General features: G+C 41.6%; 1 protein-coding gene and 1 long non-coding RNA gene across 29 annotated transcripts in view; one reads left to right on the forward strand and one right to left on the reverse strand.

The window, feature by feature from the left end:
• Positions 1 to 6,106: 6,106 nt before the first annotated feature.
• On the forward strand, positions 6,107 to 16,379 carry LOC119854088. Its single transcript, XR_005292339.2, has 6 exons — positions 6,107 to 6,327; positions 7,294 to 7,443; positions 9,871 to 11,762; positions 11,897 to 12,034; positions 12,157 to 13,594; positions 13,723 to 16,379. It is a non-coding gene; the product is annotated as an uncharacterized LOC119854088 (long non-coding RNA).
• LOC119854023 (ankyrin repeat domain-containing protein 26-like) overlaps positions 8,559 to 25,212 on the reverse strand; it is a 187,900-nt gene continuing 171,246 nt past the window's right edge. For 27 of the 28 annotated variants that reach the window (XM_043495587.1, XM_043495497.1, XM_043495595.1 and 24 more), the window contains 2 exons: positions 10,752 to 10,797; positions 8,559 to 9,986 (listed from right to left, as the gene is read on the reverse strand). In XM_043495587.1, the coding sequence (XP_043351522.1) occupies positions 9,838 to 9,986; positions 10,752 to 10,797 (195 nt within the window). In that variant the 3' untranslated portion in view covers positions 8,559 to 9,837. Of the gene's footprint in view, positions 9,987 to 10,751; positions 10,798 to 15,419; positions 15,478 to 25,212 lie in introns of all 28 variants that reach the window. The other variant, XM_038397928.2, reaches the window with a different exon arrangement.

The following is a 25,212-nucleotide window of genomic DNA, read 5'->3' on the forward strand; positions in this document are numbered from 1 at the left end:
GCAGCGTAACCAGCGCTGGGACTTCGCGCAGGCAAGGCGGGAGCGCAAGAGAAGCGGGGTCCGGGGCGGGGCGGGGCGGGCTGCTTTTGTGTCCACCCGTGGGGGCGGTGGGTGCAGCTACACCCGTGGGCCCCGGTCAGAGCCGCCACGGACCCTGGCCCTGGCCCTGCCCCCTCCGAGGAACCGGACTGAGCGCGCGGCTTGCAGGGGTCGAGCTTTAAGCAGAAGGCGCGAGGCAAGCTGGGTGTAGCGGGCTGCGGTATCACTCGAGTCCCACCCAGCCCCAAAGAGCTCACAGCGTCAGGGGCGGGGCGGGTGGGGGCAGTGCGCGAGCCGGGGGCGCAGATGGGGGGGTGCACCAGCAGAGCTACAGGATGCGGGGTATGGGGGGGTGCACTGGCAAAGCTGGCATGTGAAACCCCCATCATCTCTCCCTATCACCCCTCCCCATGTATCCCTCTCCCCGTAACCCCCTGCCTGTTGCTACAACCCCAAGCTCCTATTCCCCCAGTCCTCTACCTCATAACGCCCCCTCTCCAGAAAGCAGTCACATCTAACCCCCCCCCCCAAGACTTGGATTACATTCCCCCTAAATAAAATTGCCACCCGTGACCCACAAATAGGGAGACCAGGTGTCCGGTTTTCGACTGGAAGACCTGGTCGAACAGGGACCCTGGCGGCTCTGATCAGCACCTCTGACTGGGCTGTTAAAAGTCCCATTGGTGATGCTGCCATCCTAAGGCAGGCTAGTTCCTACCGGTGCTGGCTGGCACCGCGCTGCGCTCCGGAAGCGGCCAGCAGGTCTGGCTCCTGGGGGGGGATGGGGGCGGGCACAGGGCTCCATGCGCTGGCCCCATCCCGAGCACTGGCTCTGCTCTCCCATTGCCTGGGGAGGGGCAGTGCCTGTGGGCGGAAGCAGCATGTGGAGCCTCGTGCCCCCGCGCCTAGGACCCAGGCCTGCCGGCTGATTCTGGGGCACGTGCAGCACAGTGCCAGGACAGGCAGCCTGCCTTAGCCCCCCCTCCCGCCGCGCCACTGACCGGGAGCTGCCCAAGATAAGCGGTGCCCCATCCCCCTGCCCCAGCTCTGAGCTCTGCCCCCAAGCCTGGAGCACCCCAAACCCCTCACCCCCAGCCATAGCCCAGAGCCTGCACCCCCAGCTCAGAGCCCTCATCCCCCCTGCACCCCAACCCCTTGCCCCAGCCCAGAGCTCCCTCCCACACCTTGAACCCCTCATCCCTGGCACCATCCCAGAGCCCTCATCCTCTCCTGCACCCCAACCCCCTGGCTCAACCTGCAGCCCTGTCCTGCACTCCAAATTCCTCTGCCCCATCCCCCAGCCTGGAGCCCCCTCCTGCACCCCAAACCCCTCATCCCCAGCCCCCATGCCTGAGCGTGCACCCCCAGCCAGATCCCTCACCCAGTCCTGTACCCCAACCCCCTGCCCCAGCTCAGCGAAAGTGAGTGAGGGTTGGGGAGAGCGAGCCACCGATGGAGGGAGAATGTAGTGAGTGGGGGGCAGGAGGGAGCCTCAGGGCAGGGGTGGGGCTAGGGTGTTTGGTTTTGTGCAACTAGGAAGTTGGCAATCCTACCCACAAATCGCTGCAACCTCCACCCATTCACTCCAAATTTCCTTTCGTCTTAGGTGAGGGCTGTTTGTGATTAACTTCATAGAGTCCAAGGCCAGAAGGGACCACTGTGACCATCTAGTCTGAACTACTGTATAACACAGGCCAGAGAACTTTCCCCAAATGATTCCTAGAATATATCTTAGAAAAAAAATCCAATCGTGATTGAAACATCATCAGTGCTGAAGAATCAATCATGAGTGTTGGAAAACTGTTGCTATAGTTAATTACCCTCATTACATCTTATTTCCAATCTGAATTAGTCTCGTTTCAACTTTCAGCTATTATTTGTGTTACACTTTTCTCTGCTAGATCGAAGAGTCCATATTAAATATTTGTTCCCCATATACATAAAGACTGCAATCAAGTCACTCCTTAACCTTCTATCTGTTACGATAAATAGATTGAGCTCCTGGAATCTATCACTATAACATGTTTTCTAATCCTTTAATCATTCTTGTGGCTCTTCTCTGAACCATCTCCAATTTATCAAACTCCTTCTTGAGTTTCAGAGTAGCAGCCGTGTTAGTCTGTATTCGCAAAAAATAAAAGTACTTGTGACACCTTAGAGACTAACAAATTTATTTGAGCATAAGCTTTCATGAGCTACAGCTCACTTCATCACAGAGGTCTCAAAATGTAACTGTAAATGGGGAATTGTCATCAAGCAGGTGTGTTCCCAATGGGGTCCTCCATGGATTGATTCTTGGGGCCCTACACAATTTAACATGTATCAATGACCTGGAAGAAAACAGAAAATAAGCACTGATAAAGTTTGCAGATGATACAAAAATTGGGAGAGTAGTAAATAATGAAGAGAACAAGTCACTGATTCAGAGCAATCTGGATTACTTAGTAAACTGGATGTAAGGACACAGTATCCCACTAGTGGTCGCACCAGTGCTAAGTACAGAGGTGAAATAACTTCTTTACTACTACTCGAGTTCCCCTATTTATGCGTCCCAGGGTCGCATTATCTATTTTGGTCACATCACCACACTGGGAGTTCATGTTCAGCTGATTATCTAGCATGACCCCCAAAACCTTTTCAGTCACTGATTCCCAGGATACCGTAGGCCATAATTATCGAATGGGGACCTTTTTTGTTAAAATGCATATTGCTTACATCCAGTTTACTAAGTAGTCCAGATTGCTCTGAATCAGTGACTTGTTCTCTTCATTATTTACTACTCTCCCAATTTGGGAACACACCTGCTTGATGACAATTTCCCATTTACAGTTACATTTTGAGACCTCTGTTAGCCAGTTTTTATTAATTTAGTGTGTACCATCTAAATCGTATATTCTAGTTTTTTAAATCAAAATATCTTCTGATACCAAGGCAAACATCTTACAGAAATCTAAATATATTACATTAGTACTGTTACCTTTATCAACCAAACTTGTATTCTCACCACAAAAAAAAAAAAAGTTAGTTTGACAGGACCTATTTTCCATAAACCCATATTGATTTGCATTAATTATCCTCCTTTAATTCTTTATTAATCGAGTCTCTTATCAGCTGCTCCATTATCTTGGCTGGGATTGATGTCAGGCTGATACAGGCCATTTACCCTTTTTAAAAATTGGCACAACATTAGCTTTCTCCAGTCTTCTGGAACTTCCTCAGTGCTCCACAGCTTATTGAAAATCAGTTGTAACAGTCCAGAGAGCTCCTCAGCCAGCTCTTTTAAAACTCTTGGATGTAAGTTATGTAGACCTGCTGATTTAAAAATGGAATAGAAAGAGTGCTCACACCAGCTGATGAAATTATATCATGTGTTCTTTCCCCAAATAAAGAACAAAAATATTTATTGAACACCTCTGTCTTTTCTGCATTATTATTGATAATTCTCCTATTTCCATCTAGTAATGGACAATACCATTTTCAAGATTGCTTTTGTTCATAATATATGTTAAAAAACTCTTTAGTTTCCTTAATTCCGCTGGCCATAAATTTCTCCTTCTGTCTCTTGGCTTCCCTTCTGCTGTTCCTAACTTTTGCTTTATAGTAATTACTATGAACTTCCCCTTTCTTCCATGTGTTATATTTTTTTACTTTTTATAGCTGCCTTCACTTCCCCTCTCAACAAAGTCAGTTTTTTAACCATTGTGGCCTTCTTCTTTGATTGTGGCTTTTGGGGCTTCTAGTAAGATGTTCTTAAATCATTCCTAATTATCATTCATATTTTTTCTGATTAAATTCTTTCTTACAGCTGATTTAGCTCAGAATTGTTTTCAGCTTGATGAAGTTAGCCCTGTTAAAGCACCAAGTATATATATACTGGTATGGACTTTATTCTGTTTGTACATTATAAATGTGATTAAGTCACATTTAAGCTACTATTATCGTTTAGTTCTGTGATCAGTTCGTTTTTATCTATTAGGACAAGGTCTAATAAAGAATTCCCCTGTGTTGGCAGCAACACTTTTTGAGTTAAGAAATTGTCATATATGATGTTCATCAATTCCAATAAATTAGAATGTTTTAGGACAGGCAGAATGAGACCTCCAGCATATGTTACTCAAACTGAAATCCTCCCAAATCACACAGATTTTTTTCCTACACATTATAGATAGGTGCATAAGGAGGTGGTCATTCTGTTCCCTAATGTGATTGGGTGACATCAATCTAAAAACTAATAGCCCAACTTGTGCTTATTTGATAGGGCATTGATCCATAAGCATTCAAGATAATTTTCTTCTAAGTTATCAGTGACTTGGAAACGCATAATGCCATTTTTTGACAGTAAGTGCCATTCCCCTTCCGCCCATTTGATCCTTCATAAATAAGTTGTAACCATTGATTTTAACAGTCCAGTCATGTGAATCATCGCACAAGGTTCAGTAATACCAACTAGATCAAATTTATGCTCAAATTAGCAATTTCAGTTCCTCATTTACTACCCAGGCTCCTAGCATTGGTGTATAGGCAATTCAAACATTTCTTCTCTTCATGTCCTTTGGTTTCTTGATTAATTTTGTTCTCAACATCTCGATTTTGTGCTGACACTTCCTATTTTCCCTCTCTTTACCCTGCCCTTTTGCTATTAGTGTAACACTCTCCTGACTACTGTAGCCAGCCTGTCCCTGCGAAGATTGGTCTCCCTTCTATTAAGGTGGAGACTATCCAAATGGCCCCAGTAGGTGGTGGACCATTGTTCCACAAAACCAAACCTCTCCACCTACCACTTCTCTAGCCTGCAGTTCACTTCCAGGAAGACTTCTGCCTTCCTTCCCTCATGGGACAGGAACGATCTCAAAGAAGATTGCTTGGATATTTTTCTTCTTCGGCATGCTTCCAAGTTCCCTGAAGTCATCTACTCTCTACGAGATATCTTACAATGTCATTAGCACCAATATGAACCATCATCAATGGATCCCTGCCCGTCGACTTCAGAAGGCTAGCCAATCTTATAGTGACTTCTTGTCTTGGCTCTAGGAAGGCAGCGTACTGTCCTGTTTTCTGTCTGTCCCTTGTAGAATGTTCTTTCAATTCTTCAGAGTATTGAATCTGCAACAAGGATAGTCTGTCTTCCTTGGAAAGCTGGAAAACTCTTTGTGAGCAAGCTAGATTTTCTTGCAGGTTAGACTGAGTTACCATCCACACGTGTCCTACACATCTTTCCATTCCCTTGGACCTGCTTGATTTAGGGGATATCTTCCAGAGTTTCCAAATTGATAAACTGGTATCAATTTGAAAGTTATAGCTGTGTGGAATTCCCCCTTGTCCTCTTCTCTCTGGCGGCCACAGCCTGCCCATCTTCATCTGTCTCCAGCCACCTACAATGCCACCCTGTCTTGATATTACATGTAGTGCTGAAGCTGGAAGGACAGCTGCTCACACTCTCTCTGAAACTCCAGTTAGCTTCCTCTGTTTGTGACTCTTCAGTTTGCTTAGCAAGTGACTTTTTATACTAAGTCTTTCCTGCTTAGTGCAGCTTAGCTCTGCCCTTCACCACTAGGGAGCAATCAACTACTCAGTGACTTCAAACTTATTTTTAGTTATGCTAATTGAAAGGTGATCTCACAGTAATCAATCTCAATAAGGTCTGTGATTCATCCAGTCACTAGTACCTTTAGCTTTTAAATGCAGCAAAAACAAACCAGTGTTTTCTTGGGAACCCCATGGTCAGATGACCCCAATTTTGGATCACTAATGCTACTGGGCACCTCCATGAGGCACACCAAATTTCAAAGCAATCGAAATCTGCCATTCAGATTTAGTGGGAGACATGCATGACCTTGGGTGAAACTCAACAGATTGAGACCAATGGATCACAGCAATGATTTGATCTCTAGATACGGACAAAAACCCCCAAACACCTGGAAACTTTAAAAAAATGACTTCTTTTTTCAGGGCTTATATCTCCACTACCTTAGTTCAAATGACCCCAACTTTGGGTGACTAACTGTACCTGACACCTTTCTGAAGCACACCAAATTTCAAAAGGACACTGAGTAAGAATGTTGATTTTAGAGGATCTAGGAAGGTCAAGCTTTAAACATAAGCTGTGATGCAACTTTACTGTAGTGGCGCTGCTGCACCACTATAATGCTTGAAGGGGAAGATATTTTATTAACATTAATAAATTTCTTTCAAGCCACTGGCATCCTGTCCTGGAACGTTTTTTGTGAATAGGCTATTTACAAGAAGATAGCACACTATTGATCCTGGCCTGGACACCACTCAACTGAGGTGAGTACAAATACCTTGTGTATGGGACTAGCCTGCTAGATGGCCTCAGAAGCCTGGAAGGATGCCTGTCTCCTCCCCAGTTTGTCTAGCACCATGAATGTTCTGCAGGAGTCATTTAGTACCACTCGATGCTTTATTCAGTAAATCAAGAGTAATTCTGAACATGGGGAAGAGATATCTCACTTATCTCTCTATAATCCCATGATGGTGCAACCGTATGGGGAATGGAGTCCTCATGTGCCTTTGATCTGGTCACAGTCTGCCTGAAGTACTACTTACATTTTAGTGTGGGGCCAGCCTGAAGAGAGAGGCCCCCTTCTCCCATCGTTAAGACTCTGAGCCCCATTTACTGGTAGGGCATAGTTTTGTGGGCTGAAAGCCAGATAGGCACAATTCCCATTATGCTGCAGCCTGACGCAGATAGGAGTAGGTTGGTTTCCATACTGTGATGTTCTCTGTTTACACAAGGGCAAAATATGAATGGATTTCCATTTGCATTTAATTCTGTGTCTGGAGAATGATGGTCAGTGTGGAACAGGAAGAGTTTTGGGTCCCAGTAGATATTAAAGGATCCTGTGTATTGTGCTATTCGGCCCCTTGCCACAGAATTGGACTTCAGCACATTAGCTTTCATTTTAAAAGCAAAACACCTTGTAGCCCTTGTGGTTGCAAAGAAAACCTCAAAACCCTTAATCAAGTATAAATGGATGCAGTGTCATCTGCCTGTGTCTGAAGAGAGGCTGATTAATAGCTCTGAGAAGGGTCACTTGCCCCATTCATATGAATCACAGCCACACGGACTGCAATTCTGTAACTGGTAATTTGGCAGTTTCCTCAAGATGTCACAAAATTAACTATTTCTGTTTTAGCATCACCTGTTGCTGCACTCAGACACCTGACATTTTGTTTTGTTACCCTGTACCTTGTCTCTACCTACCTCTTGCTCTGCATCTTTCCATATCACAGGGAATTAATTGAAGTACAGTGCATCCTCACTACAATATTCTGTGAACCTCGGCAGCAGGAGGTTGGGGAGTGAGAACTGGAGTACAGCCAGAGAGAGGGAGGGACAGAAGCAGAGACTAGCTAGTGCAGCAGCTGAGGTCTGGGGATCTGGTGAGTACAAGCTTCTCTTTTCAGTAGCACGTATGGGAGAAGGAGGTTGTGAGCTGGGTTGCCATGGGAGCTGAAGCCCAACCACCAAGAGAGCATACCAGAACAAATGCTCTAGTCTAAACTAATCATGGTTGAAAAGTATAATGAAGTTTTATGCCGATGATTATTTTCTACTAGAAGCCACAGTGGTGTATGTTTTCATGATGGTGCAGATCATAACAACTGATGTTGATACACAATAAATTAATGTTACAGTGGAATTTAGGAGTTGCTGCTGTGGAATTTTGTCCCATTGTGTCATGGAATACAAATGGCTCTGGTTAGCTGAAGGGTTTGATGGCTGATTGCTAACAGATTACCAGTTTAGGATACTCAGTTTCATATTAGGGGCATTTAGGGAAGACCCCAGAGCCAAAAATGATTTTGATTTTTGAGTTGTAGTTTGAGTTCTTAGTGCTTTCCCTTAAAGATGTGTGTGCTGGGGGAAGGGATGTAATTTCAGTGAGAACTGCTGGGAGTGCTGAATACTTTGGAAAAAATCAGGTCACTTATTTAGAAGTCTAACATTAGGGGCACCCATTTTTGAGTCTTGGCTGGGGTATCTAGAGGTGGCAGATAATGAGCTGGATCCTCAGCTGCTGTAAATCAGCATAGTTCCATTAAAGTCAATAGGATGGTGATGAACGACACCAGCAAAGGATCTGCTGCAATACCTCCCCTAAACTGTATGAGGTTTTAAAAAGTAACTTGCTCAGGGTGAGTGGAAGTTTTGTATGGGATATTGAACTCAATAGGAACTATTCTCTCTGGCCCACTGAGCTGCTGTTCCATCAATCAGAAGGAAGGAGAAGACCAGAGAGAAAGGAGTATGTGGATAAGCATGGACATGGGTGTGTAGGAAAGAGAGGCACGGGACTGACATTTTGTGGGGAGAAAAGAGAGACAGAAGTATTAGAAATGAGATTAGTTGTGAGGATTGGGCGGAAGACAGGAGAGGGAGTAAAGGGATGGTAGGAGAAGGACGGAAAGAAAACAGACACTGAAAACAACACAGAGAATGATGCACACAAGTATAGTCAGGAAGAGAAGCAATGTAAAACAAAAAGTGAGGCATGTTACATTTAAAAATGTATTGAACAGCTGATATGGAGTATTTTACAAGTAAAGACAATATACCAACTGTACAAAACTGTTTTATTCCTTTAAAACTGTTAAGAGACATGGTGGCATAGGTTTTTTTCCACCCAGGCTAGTCAGCTTAGTTCTTGGAGTAATGGGTACAGGACAAATTTTTCATGTCCTGCTCATCTCAATATAATCATTGTTCATGTTTTCTCTACTGGGGATTTCTTCCTCCATTTCACCATCTTGAACCACAACATTAGTGACTTTTAAAGATATTTAGTGGCAGAAATGTGGGTCTTCAGTAACAATGGATGAATCGCTGGAATAAGTAAAACTGTCTTGATCATTGAAACAGACTCGCTGTAAGTCCACTCTACTAGATTTATGATCAAGGGGTCTTCTGATTTTAGTAATAATGCAAAACTTAGCTTTTCCATGCACCAACTTTGGAAAATATCAAAAAAATTGGAGGAAGGCACACACAATATATATATAGTTTTACTCTATTTCATCTACACAAGAGTTGTACTTATAACATAGCAGTGATCTACTAACAACTCAGAATGCCCCTAGTTGCTGTATTATTTAATTAAAAATTCAGTGCATTGTATTGATAAGTTCCTCTACCATATAAAACACACACTACAAATCTCTTGGCACTATTACAGATATGTAGTATTTTTTAAACTCAAACACAATGGAATAAAAGCAAAAACAAATTAGGCAAGTGCCTAATTCTGCAAACCTAACATAGGTAAATCTTACCGTGAATCAACAGGAGTTTTCCCTGCATCAGGACTACAGAACTGGGCACAAAACAGATGCATCAGATCTGAACATGCTAATGGGCTACTTAAGAGAACATTTAAAAACATAAAATACACGTAAAAGAGAAAACACAAAACAAAATTCAGGAAATGCTTTGGTTAAAATACATCAGAGAAAATGAATGGGACGAGACTCAGAACAGCTGTTGTAACAACTAACATTCTGGCAGTTCTGTCAAACTCAAGAACACTGGTCTGTATTTCCTTTGCTAGTTACAAATGAAAACAAGGTATGGCTTATATATTTAATTTAAAAGGAGACTATATAACTATGTGCTGTTTCTCCAGAGAGAAGTGCAATGTGCCTGATATTTATAAAATACCTTTATAGTTTATATTTAAATTGTAATTAAGATTTTTCACATCTGAACCCATTTAATGGGAAACCATTAAAATGTTATGTAAACAAAGTCATTTCTACAAACTTGCTTTAATGTTTTGTTCAAATCATATAATTTTTCTTTAATACATCTAGATACTGCTGTGTTGCCCTGGAAACCGGATCCTGATCCACATTTAGATTTTTTGAAGATCCATCAGTAGATCCTACAGGAGAGACTCTTACAGACCCAGTTTCAAGTTCAGCTGTGGCTAGAAAGAACAAGAAAAACAAATGACCATATATGTTCTGTGTTATGTTGTGTGATAGTTTTACAATAGGCTTTGTCATTAAACCCATTGAATTTTTTCCACTGACAGCGGTGGACATTGTGTCAGGTCCAGAGACAGCAGATACACATTTTAAATCAATACAAAGGAAACACGATGAAAATTACACAAAAGGGATATTCATAAAGGAAGAGACCAGATTTTTTAATTATATAAGCAATACATTAGCCTTTTTGCTAATCAGTAAATAACTGTTAGTATTTCAAGGGCTATCAAAAATCATAGGTCAAATCCACAGATGCTCTAAGCACACCAAATTCCAATAAAGACAACGGAATGAGAATTGCTTTTTCTAGTGACAAATTTGGAAGAATATGAATTGTATACAATAATACTGATTAAAATATGTGTGAGAGGAGAAGTGATTTTTAAAGTTTGTGAAAAATCTTAAAGAGGATTTACTGTATTTGTGTTAATCCTATGTGTATGGTATTTGTGAATTCCTGCAAAACTGACTTCAGATTAAGACATTCTTTTGTGGGGGAATTACATAGTATTTTGTACAGCACTTTGGTAAGTGGGCAGTCCTTGCAAAATTTTTTTTACCAAATTTGAAAATTAGTAGAAACAGCAATGGTGTCTGACATAATAGCTTAATACTATTTTTGAATTATAACTATATCATAAATGATATTTAGTAACACTCAGTTTTTGAAAAAAAAATGTTAACATGCCCTAACAAATTACCTTGGTCAAGTTCCTTAGTGATACTTTTTTCTAGTTCCTGCTGCATCTGAAATTAAATATTAACAATATTTTACATATAAACAGTGTAGGATAGTTTGTGTCACAAAAATATTGCTATATATTTAAAAACAAATACATAGTGTAACTAAAAGTGAAACCGAAATCCTGAACAGAGATTTAGTTTTGTTTTGGAGAAAATCTTTATTAGCTGAGTCTTCATATCTGATGGTTGAACAATATCAGCAGCATCGTAAAACAATCTATACCTTCACAGACATCATAGAAATGTAGGGTTGGAAGGGATCTCAAGAGGTCATCAAGTCCAGCCTCCTGCACTGAGTCAGGACCAAATAAACCAGACCATCTCAACTGACTAGACAGTTGCTAATTAGCCTCTTCTATCCCTATGAAGTATTTTTACAAACTGTAATTAACTATAGCTCAGAAGAGTGTTGGACTCTTGGCTTTTACTCCCCTTCATGCACATGCTGCTTAATAAACCGTCCTTACTAGTTGTTGGCTTATTAATGTATTTAACTAATGATAAATGATTCATAATTTAGTAATTAAACACATACAAACAAGCACAATCAATTAATAATGGAGGGCTAAATTCTATCTTCAGATATGTGAATAAAACCACAATTAAATTCAGCAGTGGATATATGTATCTAATTCTAAGTTTGACCTGTTAAAAATATGAGGCCCAGTCCTGCAACCCAATGAAGCTACTGTTGCATGAATAAGTTTTGCAAGATTGAGTCCTTAAATTGTATATAAAAATAAAGTATCAGTATTTAATTTAGCTTCTATAAAAATGTACAGTATCAGTTTACTGCAAGGCCCTCAGATCACACTGAGAACCTTCTCTCTATCTTTGTGAAAAGATGCAACACTCATCTCTTTTTGTCATCCTTCTCTTAAGGATGGTGAAATGATGGTTATGGGATCGGAGAACAAGTTCTGCACCTTTGTATTAAGTGGCTTAAATTGACTAGGAGAAACGGAAAGGTGTGTTCCTCTCTCAAGGGAATTAGTTACTGTCACTTTTACAGTTCTGATTGCAAGCTCTTCCTAAGCATTTTGTTTATTCATACCCATGGTACTGTGTAAGTTATTGTTATTTATAACTTGTATTTCTGTAGTGTCCACAATAGACTTTCCATTAAGACAGTCAATGACCTGAAGAATTTAAAATCTAAACAGACAAGACACAACAACAGCCAGCATATAAGAAAGCATAATTTCTAAATATATGGAGCTAGCACACAGATATAACAGTGGTGAGTACCTCATGAACAGTAATTAATACTTTTACAAATGATGAGTTTTACCCATTCGGTATACTGAGAAACAAATGGAAGAATTTAAATACTGGTTAATATCCTTTTTTTTTCTTTACAAGGTTAATTTACTCACCAGTTCACCATTTTGGGATGAAGAAACTGCTTCAGTAAGGGAGTAAGGTAAGACACAATTGGGGAAAGCGTAAGAACAGAAAGAACCCTCCAGAGAGCACAGAGTCTGTCTGGTACTGAGTGGCAAGGCGAACTGTTTAGAGTGCACATAGGTGCCTTCTGTTGGATTTATGGGATAACTGGAATCAAATTAAGAAGCATGCCAATGGAAAGAACCATCAGGAAGCCAAGGTGGGGAGATTCTGAAAATTCTGTACCTTAATGGGTAAAAAAGGGAACTGGAGAAAAGGAGCCCCTAAATCCCAAAGCTCCAAATTATGTATGGCCAGGAAGAACAGCAACAAAGCCCTGGAAAGAAAAAGGCTATTAGGGTTGAGGGGAAGAAGCTGAAGGAGCAGAAGACAGCAAGAAGTGGGGAGTCAAACAGCCCACCATGGGAGGAGACTAGCCAGGATTCCTGGGAAAGGAGAAGTTATGCAGTCTGAAAAAGTGCATCCACAATCTGTTTCTGGAGCCTGCATAAACAGGTGCATGACATACACAGATTACTGAATATCTGCTCTACTGGTACAGAATCATCAGTCAGGATCCTCCTTGGCCTTCCCTTGATCCATTTCATCCTATTTTTACTTCTTCTTTTTCTTCTCCCAAAGCCTGAAGTCATCCCTCTTATTCTCATCCATATCTGTCAAAGAGGGACCAAGTGGAAAGAAAAAGCTGAGAAGAGATGGCTAAGAGTTGTGTTTCACACTTCCAGGAAAGGAAGCAAAGAATACTAGGGTGTTCAGGAGTCAACCTACATATATCTTGGGCATTATTTTTGATTCACCTCTCCTCTGTCAGGAAGACTCTGATTCTCTTGTGCCTTTCTCAGCTCCTATTGTGGACTATCCTCAGAGAGATCAGGGAACTCTTCTTTAACTTTATCATGAACCTGTGTGACTGAAGTATCGAGAGAGTCAGCTGGGTCACTTCCGATGAGGTTCCTGGGGATGATCCTCTAATGAGCATGTCATTTAAGAATTATTACAGATGAGTCCCTAAACTCACATGATTTATTATCAATGTCAGTACCTTTATGAACCTGAGTAGAGACAGATGACAGGAGTAATACTTTGTATTTGTAGTGACTACTTCTGTTGGGAGGGAACAAAAAAAATTGAAGAAATTGCTAGTGACGGCAGTGGAGTGGAATATGCAGCTCAGCTTCTGTCAGTTCTGCTGGAGAGATTGTAAAAAATAATGGAAGCTAGAATCTGATCCTGAATTTAATTCTTCTTCATTGACCTGTTCAGCCTCTTGAGGTCTAAGATGGCTTGGATTCTTCCTGATCTTTCCCTTACTATGAAGAATATGGAATAGAACCCTGAAAACATTTGGTCTTGAGAGAGAGGCTCTACTCCTCATAGCTCTGGGAGATGACAGGTTTCAGAGTAGCAGCCGTGTTAGTCTGTATTCGCAAAAAGAAAAGGAGTACCGGTGGCACCTTAGAGACTAAATTTGTTAGTCTCTAAGGTACCACCGGTACTCCTTTTCTCTCTGGGAGATGAGAGATCTACTTAGGATGGCTTGCTGTGTCTTAAGGCTGCAGAATGGATAAAGATGTAGAAGAGCCTGGAGCACCAGAGATTATCAGTGTTGTACTCTTATGTTGATTGGAACCATGTGTCTAAGTGCCCTCCAGGAGTATTTCTGGGTGGAATCAGGCACAGTTGCATCCATACTGACTGTTTGGATTGGAAACAAGGGCTAAACTTGTTCCTGATCAGGACTTGTCTGTGGGTTACTGTTTATCCTGGAATAAGAGAAGTCCCTTATCTGGTGGCCTGTGTTGTGGGTAGCAATGAAAGGAGCTTTTGTATAAGAACTGTAGTCCTTTAATCTTTTCTGGTGTAGAGAATAAATACTTTCACTTCCACCTTATCTCAGTGTCTACCTAAACAGGATTCCCACCTGAGAACTTTGAGGCACAGGGGGATTTGCTTTGAATAGTTTTGCACAGCCTTTTGCTGCCAGCTTCATGAAATCCATGGATACATCTGCCACAAATGTAGTTGCTTGGGATAGTTTCTTCAGTGTTGACTTGACCTTGTCATGGGCTTCTGGTGGTCCAAGCTTTTCAACTCACTGCACCAGGACTTCATGGCTCTAGTGAAGAATATGCTTGCCAATGAGTGCCTATGGGTTTATCTACACAGCAATTAAAAACCTGCCAGATGGGAGGGTCTCAGAGCTTGGGCTGTAGCCTGAGCCTGAAGGTCCACACTAATTAAACAGCCTCTCAGCCTGAGCCTTTTGATCCTGAGTCAGCTGGCACAGGCTCCCTTGGGTGTCTAATTGCAGTGTAGACATACTCTATGGATCACTGAAGAAATTTCCAAGTCCTATCTAAAGGTAGCGTCCATCTTCTTATCTGCAATGTCTTTTGGGAAGAAATAACGATTGGTAAGATTAGCACAAATTTTTACTTGGGGAGTTTCTGTTAATCAGCTTTAGGGAGAATAACGAACCTTTGGCTTTTAAGATCCTATGAAACTCTAGAGCTTGTTGACAGCTTTTTTTGTCTTCGGTTGGGAGTTTCTTATCCTTCCCCAGGAAAGAGGAGTGGAGGATGAAAAGGAAGTCAGAAAACTATTAACATCAAGAAAAATGAAAAACTAAACTATAAAAAATACAAACTTAAATTATAAAGTAAGTATTGAGGTCTAGACTGATAAGCAAAAAGGAAATGAAAGGGTCATCATATACAGTACTGTAGCATGACACTAGTCCATATACAGTAAATGCACAACTGATGGACTTTTCCAGGATTCAGTGGATTAGATAACTATAAGTCGGTCCTCGTGAGAAACTCTAAGAGTGGATTTTACAAAAGAAAGACTAAGTTACCTAAAGATAAAAAAATTATATCCACCAACCCCTGCTGTTTAAAGACAGCCATGATTCAAATATAATAAATATAATGCTGCATATTCCGTTCTTCAGTACTGATCAATGGTATCATTTTAGATGTTGTCAGTGTTACACACAAATATATAAAACACAGCAGTACTGTCTTGCTAATTTAAATAATTATGCTATTCATTTTTGTAAAGTATAACAAAAGTATAAACTGAGTTTTAAAATTTGCAATATGATGACAATCCAGACAAAATCTGTTCTTAATTGAAATTAAAATTTAAACAATACACACAGACAAACGTGCCCAGTAAAAACAACTACATTGTATTAAGCAATACTGACTACACACCTTGCCATGCATCTGGTTGCAGAGAAGAGAAGGAAGAAACAGACTTTTGATCAAGGAGCTGAAGAAGTAAGAACAAAAGCCAATAAGTTTATAGGTCTTGGAAGTCAGAACTGAAAAATGACCCATAAATAAATGAAGAAAATAAAATTACTTAGGATTTTTGAATACTGTATTACAAGAGAGTGCAGATGGAAAAAGACTGGAAACAGAACTGAAATTTAGAGATAAAATAAGGAGATTCCGCCTATTTTCACAGATTAAAAGATGTGCTTTATAACTATACTGACTCATGCTTAGTGTGGTTGGCAATAGAGATCACTATTGTTTTCCAAGGTAAACTGTTTATTTTTATTAACTATATTTTAAAATATTCATCTATTAATTTTATGCATATCCCTTTGTTTAATGTTTACTAAGGCCTCAGTCCTGCAAAGAACTCCGCATGGGCAGATCTCCCCTAAAGTCATCAGAGCTCCCTGAAAGATTGGGGCCTATTGGCTAGAAACTATCCTAGTGAACAGTGTGCAGATCTCCCTCTGCCCCTGCATAAGGGAGGGCAACGCATATTCCTCACTTCCTCCTGGCTACAGAGAAGCTCTGCTGTTGGAGATGCAGAGAGTTAGGAGGAGTTGAGGTGGGCTCGCAAATTTAAACCTCCTTTCCTTCATAACACTGTAAATTATCTAAGTTACTACAGATGCAGTTTGCAGTGGATTTCCCAAGTACTTATAGTTGCTGTTTCTTCAGAATAAAGTTGTATTTTTAATATGAAAACTGTATGTTATTTATCTGTAGTTTTGTATTTAAGGCCGACCAATGTGGGTCGTTAACATGTACATATTTTTTTGTTTCCTTTTCAAAAAGGTTTTATATGCAGTGTTTACATTTCGAGGTTACTGATGAATATAGTATTTATTCTGGGTCAGAGTTAAGGGGGCCGTGATTAGATTAAATATGCTTTTTAAAATACTTGATATGAATAATGAGTTTATGTTTCTTATACACCCAGCATCAGATTTATGAGGTTCTTAATTAATAATTTATTTGGTTTTAAGTGCTTTGGCTTTTAGATGATGTGACAGGTAACTATCATGTTATCTTTTCTTTTGTGTAGGTAAATGAAAAGACCATTTAATTTTTTTTATTTAGTGAGCTGGACAAGATCACCAAATTATTAAATCAAAGGTGGCTAGCACTGAGCAAACTAATAATGGCTTCTGAAGAATAATGTCTCATTCAATTGCATCTGGCAGTATATTTCCATTCTGTATATTGCTGAGATAGTCACGGATGCATGCACAGCATAGCCTACCTTCACTGAATGTTGGTAAAAAGTGCCAAAAAGTTGACACATTAAGGGTCAATTTCAAGGCTCAAACTTAAGTATCTTCATTAAAGAATCAATGCCTAACACATTAGGAGACTCTTCTTCCCTGCCAAGTCACTGAGCCTCTCTGTTGTGCTTTAGTTTCCCCATCTTAAAAATGTGTTTTTAATAATGTTTTGCATGTACATACAACACTTGTTCATCCATACATCTCAAAGCCCTTTACACATAGCTGAATGAGCATTATCGTTAAGGCTACGTTTTAGTCATGGGTATTTTTTAGTAAAGTCATGGACAGGTCATGCGCAGTAAACAAAAATTCATTTTACTATATACCCCTGACTAAAACTTGTGGGGGCAAGCGACCATGGGGGCAATGCAGGTGTGGGGGGGGGGACGGCCTGGGGGTGTGTGCCGCAGGTACTCAAGGGGGAACAGCCTGGGGGGCGCCACAGGTACCTGAGGGGGGAGGTGCCGCAGGTGCTTGGGAGAGGGAGGGTTTGGCAGGGCTAGGGTAGGTTCCCTACCCAGCTCCTAGCGCCACATGCTGCCTCCACTCCGCCCAAGCCCCGGTTCCGCAGCTCCCATTGGCTGGGAACTGCGGCCAATGGGAGCTGTGGTTGGAGGCAGCACGTAGATAGGAGCTGAGGGAGAGGAGTTCTTGTCGGCCTTCCAGGGAGCCCCCACTAGGTATGCACTGCCCCGCACCCCAATCCCTAGCCCTGAGCCCCCCCACACCCAAACTCCTGCTGCTGCTGGAGGGTTTGGGGTGGGGGGCACGAGACTGCCCCAGCAGTAGCCAGTGCAACTGGCCCAGGGGCTGCCTGAGCTGCTCAGGGGGCTCCCGGGCCAGCCACATGGGGCTGTTGCAGAAGTCATGGAGGTCACGGAATCTGTGACTTTCGTGACCTCCGTGACAAACATGGAGTCTTAATCATCATCTCCAATTTACAGGTGACCTAAGCAACCACTTTTGAAACTGTGTGTATGAGAGGCATGTAAAAATGTGTACTGTTCTTTTAAATCTGTGGAGGAATCTTGGAAGGTCAGAATTTGGGGAGGATTGTAGGAAGAAGCTCAATAGAAAAGAAGACAAACACAGGGTGTAAGATTAGTCCAATTTTCCTTATTTAGTGTTAGAAGAAACCAATTATTTTACCACATCCCAAAGTCTCTTTCCATTTTTGAAAAATCACCCCAAGGATGTTGACAAAAAATATCTTCTATTGCCACTCACTGCTGCCTCAAAACAGCTCAGCTGATAGAGAATTCATATCTGATTTTCAAATAGCACCACTTTTTAAAACATTTTATTATTCTTGTCCTTGAATGCTATTTCTTGCATAAACCAATGTCAAAATCTACTTAAGTTTCAATTTTTGTGAGGTATGTAGACATATACAAAGAAAAACACTTTTCTAAAGTTTCAGAAGGGTAGTGTTAAGACATTTTAAATTTCTTGAGATTAAAACAATCAAAATGCTCAGAAAATGTTCTAGCTTAAAATGGAACTTAATCTTAAAAAATCTCTATGTCTGGAAAATTCTCTTCTTTGCATTAGAAAAGGGATTAAAAATCAATCAATGGGACTGTGGTTGTAATCTCTAAACCATGAGGAGGCTATCACTTAAAAATAATAATGAACACTTGTGAAGCTCAGACTGGAATTCTGCTTGGCAACAGAAAAACAGGATCTACCACTTGAGCTAAGGAAAATATCAGTTTGCTGCCATCTAGAGAAATACCATTATGTTTTAAGATACAACCAGAAAAAAAAAATGCAGTCTGTTTCCACTTTAGTCTACATGAAAGAACTCACATTGATAGCAGTAAAAGGGTGATTGGGTCCATCATACTCCACGTGGGTGGCGGGTGAACCTCCGCTTTGGAGTGGCTAGTGTGCTGGCGGTGCCTGCTTCTGCCCGAGGCCCTGCCCCCTCTGCATACTGGAGCTCCAACCTTCCCCATAAGAGGGGAAGCCCTCCTGAGGCCCCTCCCCACGACTGGAGGAGCTCTGTGGCCTGCCCACCCCAGCCACACCAGGCCACTCACCTCCCCGAGCGCCAGTCTGGCCCCAGCCAGGGTGGACTGAGCCCCTGCACCTCCAGACAGGCTGACCACCCGGCTGAGCCACCCCCCAGACAGGACGGATCCCAACTCCCCTCAAGTTGGGATGCCAGGCTGAGCAGCCGGCAACAACCATGCTGAGCACCAGGTTGGCTCCAGCCACACTGGCTGGTTTTAGCTGCTGGTCCCCCCATACCCAGCCAAGCGAGCCGCCTTTCACTCCCCCACCAGACCCTCCGGACCACTGCTGGCTAACTGCGTTCCCGCCTCACTCCCCCAGCCCGCAGCAGAAGTTGGGGGCCTTCGGGGAAGGGACAGGGCCACTGTGGCCCAGGTGTCCAACAGCAGGTCAGTGGCAGCTGCGGCAGGGAAGGCTTAGAATTCCCTGTCCTATTATACCTGCTGCCCATGATGCTCCACAATAAAAATTGTTAAGAACTTTGCCTTATCTCCAAACATAGGCAGTATATGAATTTTCACAGAGATTTAACAACTGGGAAAGTTTGAAGAGTTAATAACAAGGGGTTTTTGATGCAGAGGGAGAAAAATGTTTTTGTTTTCTGTTAATCTGTAAATCAAGATTTCTGAATTACTTAAGATTGACTGTTGAAAATGCAAAAACAGCTTCAAATGATGCAGAGAATCTGAGAACTTTTGTCTTGTTTATTGTACACCATCCATTCTTTATAGTGAATAAGGCAGGAGTCAGGTAGAAGAGAAAGTTACTCACCTTGTGCAGTAACTGAAGTTCCTTGAGATGTGTGTCCCTGTGGGTGCTTCACTTCAGGTGTCGGTGCATCACAGCACCGTTGATTGGAGATTTTCGGTAGCAGTGTCTGGTCGGGGTCCGCATGTGCAGTAGCAGTCTCACGGTGCCGCTGGTGCCTCATCTAGCACGCACATGGCCTGACCCCTTCAGTTCCTTCTCTACCATGGAGTGTTTAGCTTGTACTCCAAAGTAGAGGGGAGGAGAGTGAGTAGTGGAACACTCCCAGGGACACACATCTTGAAGAACTTCAGTTATTGCACAAAGTGAGTAACTTTCTCTCCTTCGAGTGCTGTCCCTGTGGGTGCTTCACTTCAGGTGAATGTAGAACAGTGCCCTCATGAGGATGCAAGGGGCTTTGGAGTTGAGTTTGTTGCTGAGCTAGTACCGTGAGACCTAGTCTTGTGTCGGAACTTAAGCTGAGAGTAATTGCATAGTGGTTCATGAATGTCTGTTCAGAGGCCCAGGTGGCTGCCCTGCAGATGTCTAGAATGGGCACATTGTGTAGGAATGCTATGGAGGTAGATAAAGCTCTTGTCAAGTCGGTTCTGATGCCTGGAGGGGCTTCAGTGTTGTGTAGTGAATAGCACATATGGATACAGCTGGATATTCATTTAGATATTCTTTGCGTAGATATGGCAGAGCCCTTTGATCGTTCTGTTATTGACTCAAAAACTCAAGGTGATTTGCAGAAGGGCTTCATTCTGTCCAGACAAAATGCTAAGGCACGGCACAAATCCAATGTGTGCAGGACGATTTCTTGAGTGTTAGTGCATGGTTTTGGATGAAATGTAGGTAAGTGAATTGGTTGGTTGAGGTGGAAAGAGGAAGATATTCTGGGCATAAACTTAGGATGTGTTCTAAGTGTCACTTTATCTTAGAAGAATATTATGTATGGGGGGGGGTGAGCCATGAGAGCCCTTATCTCGCTGACTCTTCACACCGATGTAATGGCAACCAGGAATGCCACTGTCATAGATAGTAATGAGCATGTGGCTAACGGTTCGAATGGGGCCCTAGTTAGATTTCTGAGCACCAGATTTAAGTCTCAGGGTGGTGTGGGTTCTAGGATGTCTGGGTACATGTTCTGTACGCCCATTAAAAATCGCTTAGTAATCGTGTGAGTGAATATCAAAGTCCTGTCTACCTGTTGATGGAAGGTCGTGAGGCGGCGAGATGAACTCTAAGTGAGCTTGTAGCTCCATCTCAAGCCAAGGACGGCTGAGAAGGAACTGAAGGGGTTGGGATATGCGCGTGCAAGATGAGGCACCAGCGGCGCTGCAAGACTACTACTGCACATGCACACCCTGACCAGACACTGCTACCGAAGATCTCTGATCAACGGCACTGGGATGCACCAACACCTGTAGTGGAGCACCCACAGGGAGAGCACTCAAAGAAGACATAACAGTACAAGATCATGGGGGCCTAATTCTAGCCGAGTTTTGCCACTGATTTAAATGGAAGCAAGATCAAGTTCTATAGTACTACACATACAGTAACAAACATATGCAGTCTTTTCTTTGGTATTTCTGACTTGAATCCTTTACTCTGAAACTTTTATCTCTTAACATCATTTTTCGTATGGAATAGATATCTTGTACTTTTACTTCTTCAGAAAGGGGTGCAGAAGAAGAATATGGCTTCAAATACGATGCTGAAATACTGGGCTATGAATAGATACCCTCAGACTGCACAGCTATGTGAAATACGTATTTTACTCAACTGTTCTCCAGCAATGACTGTACTTATTGCTGATAGTTCTGTTTATTTTTCTGAAGCATGTTTGAAAGAAGAAACTAAGAGGTATAACCCTTTGGAAAAAACCCAACTGTTCAGTGATCTGAGATGATCGATGTTGACATTAAAATGGAGTCAAAGTTGTTCCCTGACCAGTGAATGGATTAAAAGAATATCGCTAAAAGTTCTCCAGCTTAATGAAAAAGTTAATGAAAGAGAAGACTAACAGACACTGAAGAGTTAAAAGAAAAGGAGTACTTGTGGCACCTTAGAGACTAACAAATTTATTTGAGCATAAGCTTTCGTGAGCTACAGCTCACTTCATCGGATGCATTTGGTGGAATAATGAATAATAATAATAATAATAATAATGATGGCATCCGATGAAGTGAGCTGTAGCTCACGAAAGCTTATGCTCAAATAAATTTGTTAGTCTCTAAGGTGCCACAAGTACTCCTTTTCTTTTTGCGAATACAGACTAACATGGCTGCTACTCTGAAAACTGAAGGGTTAAACTCCTAAGATCAGACTCCTGTTTTGTTAGAATACATGGCAACTGAAAATCCAACAAAGAAGAAATTAGAGGATCTACCTTAAAGGAGCTGAGTAAAATGGGCAAACTTGGGAGGCAGCATCACTACAGAGGCGGATGAAAGTATCAAAACGGAAGAACTGGATGACCTGGAGAACTGGAATAATTGAAATGGGATGAGATTTAATAGTACAAATTGCATGGTCTTGCACTTAGGGACAAATAAGAATTTATTCTATAAACTAGGGACTCATTAGCTGGAAATGACAAAGGAGGAGAAAGATTCGGGTCTATTAGTCAATCACTGGATGACTGTGGCCCACCAATGTAATGTGCTATAAAAAAGGCAAATGTGATCCTAGGATATATCGGGAAAATATTTCCAATAGAGACAGGGAAGTATTAATATCATTATACAAGGCACTGGTAAGACCTCATCTAGAATAGCGTGTACAATTCTGATTACCTATGTTCAAGAAAGATTAATTTAAACTGGAATAGGTGCAGAGAAGGGCTACTGAGATGATCAGGGAATGGACAGCCTATCTTATGGAGGAGACTAAAAGAGCTTGACTTGTTTAACCTAATAGAAGAAAGTCTGAGAGGGAATATGACTGCTCTCTCTAAGTACATCAGGGGAGCAAACACCAGGGAGACAGAAGAGCTATTTAAGCTAAAGGACCATGTTGGCAAAAGAACAAATGGGATAAACTAACAATGAATAAATTTGGGCTAGAAATTAGAGGAAGGTTTCTAACAATCAGAAGGGGAGTGAGGTTCTGGAACAGCCTTCCAATAGGAACAGTGGGGCAAACAACCTAACTAATTTTAAGATGGAGCTTCATAAATTTGTAAACAGGACTATACCTCGAGGTTGCCTGCAATAGCTGGGAACTGTACTCGATAATGCAGGAAGTCCTTCCCAGTCCTGTGTTCTTATGGGAAGAGAGGGGAATGGTAAATTACCCATGAATCTAATAGTAGTTCTGCTTGCTTTCATCTAGAGAAGGAAATCATCTCTATTAGAATAAAAAAATAATCCTGCCCTGAAAAGGTAAATTTAAGGTTTTACTATGGATATGTAGTATGTAAATGTGCGTTTGAACTATCTACAAATATTGTAGGATGTAATCAATAAACAAGGCTAGAGAGCAACCTTTTAGGATGGTAAAAGGGAATTTAATTTGGAGTTACAGGATGAAATTAGGAGATGGAAATTTAGGCTGAGTAACAGGAAAACCTTCCTCACAATAAGACTCTTCCTGATATTCACCTCAAATCTTTTTCCTAACAAGATTATTGAATTTTTTTTCAAAACTATTTAAAATATTTCAAAAGTAAACTACATAAAGGCACTTGCAAATATATAGTGAATAACAATCCTCCATTGCCAGCTAGATACAACAAATGACCTAAAAGTAGGCATTTATCTTTAATTGTAAAGAAAAAATCCAAAATTAAGAAAGAGAACATTTAGAAAATGTTTGACATTATTAATCCAACAGCAGAATTGTTACATTCATGCAACCCTAAGAGATGTCTGGAAAATACCAAACTGTTTTTAAAACTTAGAGGAAAGAATTGTTTAGATAATTTCACTGTAATTAATGCGATGTAAGCGCTCCCATCAAAGATGCTGGAACATGATTGCCACACAATTATAGAACCTAGTCTACTGTACTACTAATTAAACGTTAGACCTGGCTTTAGCACCTGAAACCAGAAGGGACTGAAAGTGACAGATTCTTTTTTTAATCAAATAGGTGGTGTTGCTGAAGTAGAATGAAGAGAGAGATTCAGGTATGTAAAGAGCCTATTACAAAGATGAGGTCTTACAAGTGCCATGCAATAGTTAAGCAGCACTGAGGATGCTCACTGAGATTTCGCAAATCTCACATTTTTAGGAAGGCTGGCAATTGATGAATCCTATTAAAAAGGATTACCCATTAGAAAATGTTCTGGGAGGAATTCTCATGAACAGTTAGAATGCTGTGAATGTTCAAGACCTTTGCCATTTTGTGAAACACATACTGAAAGGAAGTTAATCGCCAAAGAAGTTTGCATAAGGGATCTTCAAAACACGTTCCTTCTTTCCGAAAACTTTCCACCTAAAATCAAGAGTATGCGATGGCAAAAGGGTTAGTGCTGTATTATCATTTGTACAGATAGGTCTGGAAGATCATTCTTAATAGATAAAATTAATGGAGCAAAGAAAGCCAATGACTGACATGTTTCTAGTCAATATTTTATATTCCAGAATGCATGAACAAAAATACTCCAAAATTCCTAGGTTAAGTCAATGAATAATAACAAGAAGTCATCATCTGCCAGAGTCAAAATTGGAGCTTGAAAGGAATAAATTTAAATCCAGTGCACAGGCTCAGATTGGCTTCTATTTAGTCTCTCAGAGGGCTTGACAGCCTTCTATGAAATAAAGGAGGCTTAATTACATTGGTACCAATGATGTCCCTGAAGGGATTAACAGGGTTCCATGAGGGCATACCTCAGTCCTGTAATTGGCACCATGGCTAGTGTCGGCACCTTTTTCTGTGCCGATGCTGGCTTACTTAGTGCCACTCCCTTGGCATAGAACTGAAGTGCCCTTCCCTTGATGGAATAATTTCTGTTCTCTGTGAGGCAGTGCCTCTATGCTTGCAGCCATGTCTGATCTCTACACTGCCCTTCCTTTCAGTGTCATCCTGGAGTTGGGACACTGGTGCTGACTCTGATGAAGTCAGAGTTGGTGTTGGTGGAGCTTGTGCTGAGGCCAGTGCCAAGTCTGTTGATGATACAGAATTGGCAGTGATGCCAAAATGTACTGGGCAATTGGCATCAATGTCACCGGTGTCTGTTTCAACAGTTTTATTCTCAGCCTTTGTTTCACTGCTAGGCCCTGGGGTATTGTGTCTGCTTGGAGTGGCACTCACTGAGGATAAGCCTTTGGGTTCCTTTCAGGTGGATGTCTCCATTGGGTCTAAGATGACATGCACCAATTGCACAAGTACCAGTAGTTTCAGCAACGCCATTCCTCAACTTATGAGTCCACAACCAGAAGGATTTCAAACTTATCAGGAATGAGGTCTCCCCCCAGACAGAAAAGGCACTGACTGTATTGATCAACCAGGGGAGTAAGTCAATCGCAGGTTGGGCCGGGCTTAAATCCTGAGTCCACCATGGCAGATGGCATGAGGCACCTTGCCTCACTGTACAGCATGCTATCTTTCTGTTGTTTTTTAAAACATCCAAATTGGAAAATTAATCAAAGGTAATATTTCTTCACCAAACTAATTCCAAAAGAATAATTTGAAACTAGAGGAAAGTTAAGTCAGACACTTGCTAAATCCCATCTCACTTCCATGTG

This window comes from Dermochelys coriacea, chromosome 1, assembly GCF_009764565.3.
Source record: "Dermochelys coriacea isolate rDerCor1 chromosome 1, rDerCor1.pri.v4, whole genome shotgun sequence".
Classification (NCBI taxonomy): domain Eukaryota; kingdom Metazoa; phylum Chordata; order Testudines; family Dermochelyidae; genus Dermochelys; species Dermochelys coriacea.